Genomic DNA, 7621 nt, shown 5'->3' on the forward strand with positions numbered 1-7621 from the left:
TCCTTATAAGCGAGCAAAAGACTCATCAAACGTCAATCCCCCCTTACCTATAGGAGAATGCCTAGTTTCAATCTTCCAAGTAATTAAGATGTCATGGATAGGATTTGTCAGGCTTTCATGCATCTGCTCAAGTAGCAGTCAGTTTGCTTTGGATGCCAGATCTGGTTAAAAGCTAATCTGGCATATGCGATGGAAATGCCATTTTTAGCAGATTTTTGTGCTAGGTTGCCAAATTGTCAGGGAACTTTCAAGTTTTCTTTTTTTATCATTGCCAAACTAGATTTGACATTGTCATATCTTATCCAAATCTAAACTATTTGTATTCCAAATTTAAGCTGAAACTCCATGGAATGCACAAATCAGATTAGGTGAAATGCTAAAAGTAAAACTGTCTTGTGAAGTCCATTGAAGTTGGATGTACATCCATCTAGAAACCTTATGAACTATATTGGCATCCACTCCCAATGCCTGATTATCCTGCGTCTACTCTGAGTCTACTCTGAGTCGAGGCTGAGAGTACAGTCCAACCTTGTTCACAGCCCTACATGCAGCAAAAGAACAGGCGTCGTGACTATTGGTTGGTGCTACATTCAGAAGGCCTCCAAACAAATGGTTTGAGCTGTGGGCGGTAGTCGTTCCTGAGCAACTCGAGCTTGTAGCCGGGGGGCAAGAATTTGAGGAAACCCAACTTGAGGTTCCTATGCTCACTAAACAAGTCTTTGAGCACAATAACCACGCCAGATATGTCAATCCTGTCAAACAATAACGAAAATGAAGGTTTGGGATCAAAATTAGGAGGATTTTTCATGTTGGGTCTCAAAAATTTATAGTTTTGTAAAAAAAAATTAGTGAAACATAGTTTTCTAACAAGTTTCTGAAAACTGGTTGTGTGTTTGGGTGCGAGATTAAAATGACATTTTTTGCAGAAAGCATGGAGAGACGAGCAGCAGTAGCAGAGTTATTGTATGACTGGTGTGGGCTAAACAACTGCCCACACAGCGCTTGACCTGTGTGGTGCCCATAACAAGCCTAGGTCGGTGTTCTGCAACCACTTATCCTACTAAGCCAAAGACCGGTTAGTGCCCCTCAACTAAAATTTTCTGGCTCTGTCATTGAAAAACTGGATTATTCACACCTTTTTAAAGTGTTGTTTTGTCAAAACTAGGCTTTTTACAAGCTTCCTTTCAACCATCTCACTCAAACAAGCCTTAACGCTATGTTTGGAAGGGAAAGGGAATGGGGAGGGAAAGGAGAAGAAAGGAAAGGGAATGATCATCCATTCATTTTCCTTACAATCTCTTCATTTTTGGAAGGACTGAAATTATATTAAAACTCTTTTCCTTCCCCTCCCTTTTATTTCCTTTCCCTTGCATCCAAACACAGTTATTAGCTCTTCTTTGATTCCCCTCCATATTAATTAGTCATCCAAACACAGGAAAAGTCTTTCTTTCCATTCTTTTCCCTTTGTCCATATTAATTAGTCATCCAAACACATGAAAAGCCTTTCTTTCCATTCTTTTCCCTCCCTCTCCCTCCATCCAAACAGGGTGTAAATGCCACATTTGGCCTCTAAAATGACATTGAAGGCATCGCCCTAACGAGCCCTGAAGCTTTTGGAAGCAAGGTTCTTTACCTTCCCTTGCTGTGTTCTAAGAGTAATTCGATGAACTGTCTGTATCTTTCCATCTTGTGGTGAAGGTGAAGCGTCTCCCTCACCAGTGTCACGTACGATAAGGCTTCTTCAAGAGTTGGTCTTTGAACCCCTGCGGCAATATGAGGCTGCCTGTATCAATGCACACCACAAAATTATTGGATGAAATGCATCTATGTTTGAAACTTCAAACGTCTTCAATGTAAAAGAAAACCCTTCTCTGTTTTTTTTTTAAGGTGACTTTTCTTAGTTAGAAACAGTCCAGCCAGATATTTGGCACTATTTAAATAACTTAGTATAGTTGACGCTATAAATAGTTGGCACAATTTTGAGATAGTTATGAGTCAACCATTTATCAATATCAGCTATGCCAACTAATTATTCTGAAGATTGAGCCAATTAGAAATCAATATCCCAGCAATCAAACTTGTCCTAATACTTTGTACATTACCTTTATTAACTAAATCAAAACTTCATACATGCCAATGTGTCTAAAGGTAGATTATCTGTGTGCGAAGCCAGTTATGTGCACACCAATGGAAGATTGTATACGTGGGTGTATAATGACCAAAATACCCTTGACTAAAGTAAGAAAAAAACTTTTTAAAAAGGATAAAAATGAGTTATAAAAAAATTAAAATTTTTAAATGCACATTTATTTATAAATTTTTTTCTAAAATACCTCAACCCCCCCCCCCCCCCCCTTTTTTTTTTCCTTCTGCACACCTAACGCCCCTACGCATGCAACTCGATCTCATCTGCGCGCCAAGTAGAAAGGTGCTAGTTCCTTCTTATACTCGAATCAAACTCCACATAATAATAATAATAATGATGATAATAGTAATAACGGTGGTAGTGGTGCTGGTGCTAAAACCTTATCTTGTTATGATCCAAACTCCAAAGGCATCTGATTCTCTGATACAAGTTCCGTGACGGTGGTAAGTTGGAGAACAAGAAGAGCAGAGTTGTTCGCGTGAATATCAATCATATAATACAATCTGTTATTATGTTCTACAGATCAGACTCCACTTGGGAGAGCCAGAGAGAGAGAGATATTACGAATTGGAGGATGAAGAAGAAGCGGACCGCTTGAAGGCGGAAGCGGTCATGGAGCTCTCCCCTTCCCGTGACCTCTTTCTGATCTTCCGATCATAAGCACCCATCTTCCCTCTGCTACACCTTCGATCCACTCGACTACCCACTAACCCGCTCGATCCTCACCGTTCGTCCCCACTTCTGCCTCAAGCAAGCTGCCCGCAGAGAGAGAGAGAGAGAGTACTGAAAATAGTTAAATAGAGGAAGAAAAGCGTTCTCCAAACATTGGATTAGTCTCCAAAGTATGAGAAAACTGAGTCAGGAAGAAGGAGTACGAGTTAAAGATGGTTGATCATCTTCAAAGAAGGCCACTTAAAAGGATGAGCGAGAGAGAGATTGCTGCTTTTAACTAGTTTTTTGCTCGGATTTGTAGGCAATTTATACGTTAATTATCTTGCTCGGCGAGTTTTTCTCTGCTTTATAAGAACAGTGGGGCTACGGACTTGAATAAATAAATAAACTGTAATTTATCGTCTGAAGAAAGGTCAAACTGACTCTTGATGGGCACCAATGATATAAGGACTAATCCAAGCACAAGGAAAAATCTAATCAACAAGTTTACTCTGGTCAAACCCAACAAAACTTATAAGTTAATACCTTTAATTTGTATAAAAAAAGATAAAATTTCAAATTTAATCTGGAAGCGAGGGCTGTCTGGCTGAAGGAAATTAAAATTAATGTTCTTCTTGAAGAACTTTCGTCTGCATTTGATGATTGAGCACAGACTATGTAAATTTTTTCTTGTTTTTTGTTGTAAAATTTTTTCTTGTTTTTTGTTGTAGAACATTCAACTATGTAATTTTTTCTTCTTGACAGATTAAACTATTCACTTCCTATTCCGATATTGACAATAGTGCTCGGAACTCATGCCCTTTGTTTTCACTTCTTAAAAGAAAGAAAGAATGAAATTATTTTTCCTTAAAGGAAGGAGGAGATCATGCACCAATTTGCAAAACTTTTTAAAATAAATCACATTTAGTTAATTTCGCCGGTGCATCTTCAAATGCTGCAAGTACTTTAAAGTTTATCGGCAGAAATCAGGCAATTTGGATCGAACCGGTGTCAAGTCAATTCGACTTTGTGGTGGTGATCCAAGAGTACCATGTGTTAAATTATCTGTTTAATGTTAATTTTTTTATTATTATATATATTTTCATTAATTATCTTTTTAAATGATAATTTTTTTTATCATTTTTAACAAATTTCTAACTGATCATGATCCATCCGGATTTGGTGAATCAGCCGATTTGACAAATCAGCAAATCGGCAACCTCGCCGACTCGGTTCAAAAACCAAATTTAAGAACACTGCTTTTTAGGTGAGCCAATCTCGTCCTTTAATCGTGAAGATCAACGGTGCAGACAATTTGGAGGAGAGCTGCCACTGCCAAAAAATGGCAATTCCATTATCTTATCAACAATGTGTGGTCAGGGATGTCAATGGATCGGGTCAGATTCCTTGTTCAGGCGGTTCACAAAACGAAAGTGACACGAGTAGTTTTTATTTCTTTACAATTATATTATGTCAAATTCATTATTAAAAAACCATATTCAATTGGTATCTTATAATTTTAGAGACGGTTTGACAACAATAATATAGTGTTAGCTATGCAATAATTCTGTCTCATAAATCATAAATTAGAGAAGATTTATAAAACAATGTAATATAATATTCAATGAATCGGCTCCAATTTTTTGGACGGTTCATTGAACATGAACAATCTATTTAATTGTTAATCCAATTAATATATATATATATATATACCATGTTCAAAAATCAATTAAATAGAGAGGAAAACAAGATATCTTGTGTGTATGAATACCAATGCTAATATTTATTTATTTTTAACCGCCTCACAATTTTTGTTATTATCTAATAGTTATTCATTTTTCTTCTTTCCAATTCATTGACCCTATAAATCAAATCAAGATCTATTTAATTGTCATAAGCTCTTTGGAAAATGAAACTTGTCTTTTATATCTCTTGGCCAATTATCAATCGAAAACAAATGATGATCCTATTCGGTTCACATGATTATCATTTATTCCGATTCTTTTGCAAAAAGATTGGATCGAAGAACAGCTTTATTAGGATTCAAATCCAACCTGTTTACATCTTTAACGGATACTGATAGGCCTATCGCGCTAGATTTTTAGATCTGGATCTGGTAACCGGCTTTTGATGTCCGTAAAGAAAGCGAGCATCTACTTAAGGTTTGTTAGGAGGGGATCCTGATTGGATAAGGATAACGGGGCACCTTCTTATTGGACCTTACTTTCAGGCAAGTTTGGGTTTGGGAACTGACCATCTAACCCGGATCCGAACAACGGGTACAGCAAATAACTTATTTGCATAATTTTCATAAATACACGCCAAGTTTAAAAGAATTGCAGAACAAGCCGCACATTTTCTTAATAACCCAAAATCATGCCTAATTCTAATTGACAAACACTCTAAACTAGAAAGGGAACTAACTAATTTCGATACAACCAAGTAGCGCCAAACTCAACCTTAGTTAATTCATAGTGCGTCTTTTATTAACCATGCAAAAGTTTATTAAATTTGTATCAGTCATCAAACCTGTAAAAAATCCATATTTGCTTTTATGTGCTTTTAACGTGGAATGATGTTATCATTGTATTATTTTCACAATGCAACCTTTTCATGCATAAAAAAAATGAAAGAATGCCCCAAGTTTTTGGTGTTAAATATAGCTGATTATAGAGAATAGGCAAATATAAACATGTACGTATAAGCTTAAATATCCCAAAGATATCCAAGTATGCGTCCGAAAGTGTTTAGGATTTCTAAGAGCTACCAATTACACCATTTTCTCTCTCTGTTCAACTCAATTATCTAATCTCTTTAAAATCGATGGTCTAGATGTTTCTCATCAAAAGTCAAAACTTGGTGGCTATCTATTTCTCTCTCTCTCTCTCTCTCTCTCTCTCTCTCTATATATATATATATATATATATATATATATATATATATATATATATATATATAATCTCTTTGAAGGTCTAATAACTATTGTTTTTCATATACCAGACTTGATGAGGTTCATATGGGTCATTGATTTCAATGAAATCATATGGTGGTGATTAAGTTGCAAGTATAGAAGACAGGTTGTTTTTTAAAGGGTTCAAAATACCATTTAAAGGAGGAGAAAAAGATGGAGACATATTTTTATAAATGGTAGAACAACTAGTTTATTGATTTACATGATCATATCATTGACATTTCTTCATTTTTTTTTTTTGTTATGAAGAGCTTACGGTAAATCCCTTAATTTTTGCTGCTTGACTGTTGCTGTGGCTTCGCTGTAGGACTTGCTTTTATTGGACTGAGAGTCGGTCAAAATACTAGACAACCAGATGCGGAGTGTAAAAGACAGGTAGTTTATTGCTCAGTCTGGCTCTTATGAAAGCTTTAGCAATTTACATGCTTGTGGTGTTGTGTAATCCTAAAACTTGAAAAACTTAAGTAGGTGGTTGACCAGTTACCTTGAGAAAGGTGTGCCATGCAAGGAAGCAGTCTTCCATTAACAGTTTTTTCTCTTCTTTAGCCATCTGTAAGCAATGGCCTCTGTGGATGTTGCTGCCTGTTTTCTTTCTTACTGTAATCTGTGGAAGATTTTGGTTTCTTCAGTTTTGTATGTGTCATTCGTTTCCTAATAAAGGGAGGAATCCTAACTTCTAGCAGGAAGTTTCAGATGAGAGAACCTGGACCATATAGATTGCTAAGACCGGCGCTCTTGGAGTGTTATTATTTAATCGGACTCATAATAAATGCTTTAGTTTTTGATTGCTTGGCTTTACATTTAGAATGAGATGGACACCAAGGGGAAGTTGTGAATCGAAAGAGGGACATTAGATCCCAGAACTTAGAACTTAGAATCCTGGCCTTTGATGCGGGTTGCTACTTGCTATGTATGTTACCCCTTCTCGAAGGAACCTCTTTAACTAGAGTTGCCTATTCTTTTCTTCTCAATCTTACTTTGCCTTTCATCACTTAGCTCATACAAGATCTAAATCCCAATCTTCAAAAGATTAAAAAAGTGAGAGAGAGAGAGAGAAATTCCTTGTTGATTTCGTGGGTTAAAGAAGTCTTCTTCTGGGTGTGGAATAGAGATCAGGATGCCACCCAAGTTATCCTCCACAGTTGCCCAACAATAAGTGCACTTTACGTGGTTGTCCAGGTCTGGCAATTCCTATAGAAGCAAACGTATGATACAAGACTAAGCTCTCAGAGTGACACGATACTAAGAACACAAATCTGACCATTGGCTTTAAAATCAGGTTGCCACCCATGTTTCCCAACAATAAGGGCACTTAATCTCCATTATTTGATCTTCGAACACTTAATCTCCACTAACTGTTCTTTTCGACATCTCTACTATCTGATCTGATCTCCTTGAATTTGATCTCCTTGTGTTCATAGTTTTGAACTTAGAGTTTTAAGCCATATGTTTGCTTCTATAAGAGTTGCCAGACATGGATAACCATGCAAAGTGATCTTACTGTTGGGCAACTTAGTAAGATAATTTGGGTGGCAACATGATGTATATTCCACAACATAAGACTGACTTTTTTAACCCAGGAAATCAACAAAGGAGAGAAATCTCCCTAATCATTTTAACTCTTTTGAGATTGAGATTTAGATCTTGCATGAGCTAAGTGGTGAAGGACAAAACAAAATTGAGAAGAAAAGGTGCAAGGTCAGGCGATCCAAGAAGAAAACATTTATCATGAGTCCAATTAAATAATAACGCCACAAGAGCACCGGTGTTTGCAATCCATATGGTCCACGTCTTTCAAACCTGCTCCCTTTATTAGGAAGAAAATGGCAGATACAAGAAATGAAAAAAATGAA

General features: G+C 36.6%; 1 protein-coding gene across 2 annotated transcripts; it reads right to left on the bottom strand.

Annotated features, from left to right (window-relative positions):
* Positions 1–271: 271 nt before the first annotated feature.
* LOC116259163 (paired amphipathic helix protein Sin3-like 6) lies at positions 272–3131 on the bottom strand. Of its 2 annotated transcripts, XM_031636833.2 has the most exons (4): positions 3022–3131; positions 2711–2901; positions 1634–1783; positions 277–752 (listed from the first exon to the last, which is right to left on the bottom strand). In XM_031636833.2, exons 2-4 carry the CDS (start codon positions 2812–2814, stop codon positions 572–574), a joined length of 435 nt encoding a protein of 144 aa, XP_031492693.1. In that variant the 5' UTR covers positions 2815–2901; positions 3022–3131; the 3' UTR covers positions 277–571. The 2 variants fall into 2 exon arrangements, with proteins under 2 accessions (XP_031492694.1, XP_031492693.1); XM_031636834.2 differs by having other exon boundaries at positions 272–752; positions 2738–3104.
* Between the last annotated feature and the right edge of the window lie 4490 nt (positions 3132–7621).

This window comes from Nymphaea colorata, chromosome 8 (assembly GCF_008831285.2).
Source record: "Nymphaea colorata isolate Beijing-Zhang1983 chromosome 8, ASM883128v2, whole genome shotgun sequence".
Taxonomy (NCBI): domain Eukaryota; kingdom Viridiplantae; phylum Streptophyta; class Magnoliopsida; order Nymphaeales; family Nymphaeaceae; genus Nymphaea; species Nymphaea colorata.

Coding starts and splice junctions, on each gene's coding strand:
- LOC116259163 (XM_031636833.2), bottom strand. CDS start 2,814: ATGGGTGCTTATGATCGGAAGATCAGAAAGAGGTCACGGGAAGGGGAG. Junction 1,784..2,710: donor TCTTCTTCATCCTCCAATTC/GTAATATCTCTC, acceptor GCATTGATACAG/GCAGCCTCATATTGCCGCAG. Junction 753..1,633: donor TTAGAACACAGCAAGGGAAG/GTAAAGAACCTT, acceptor ATTGTTTGACAG/GATTGACATATCTGGCGTGG.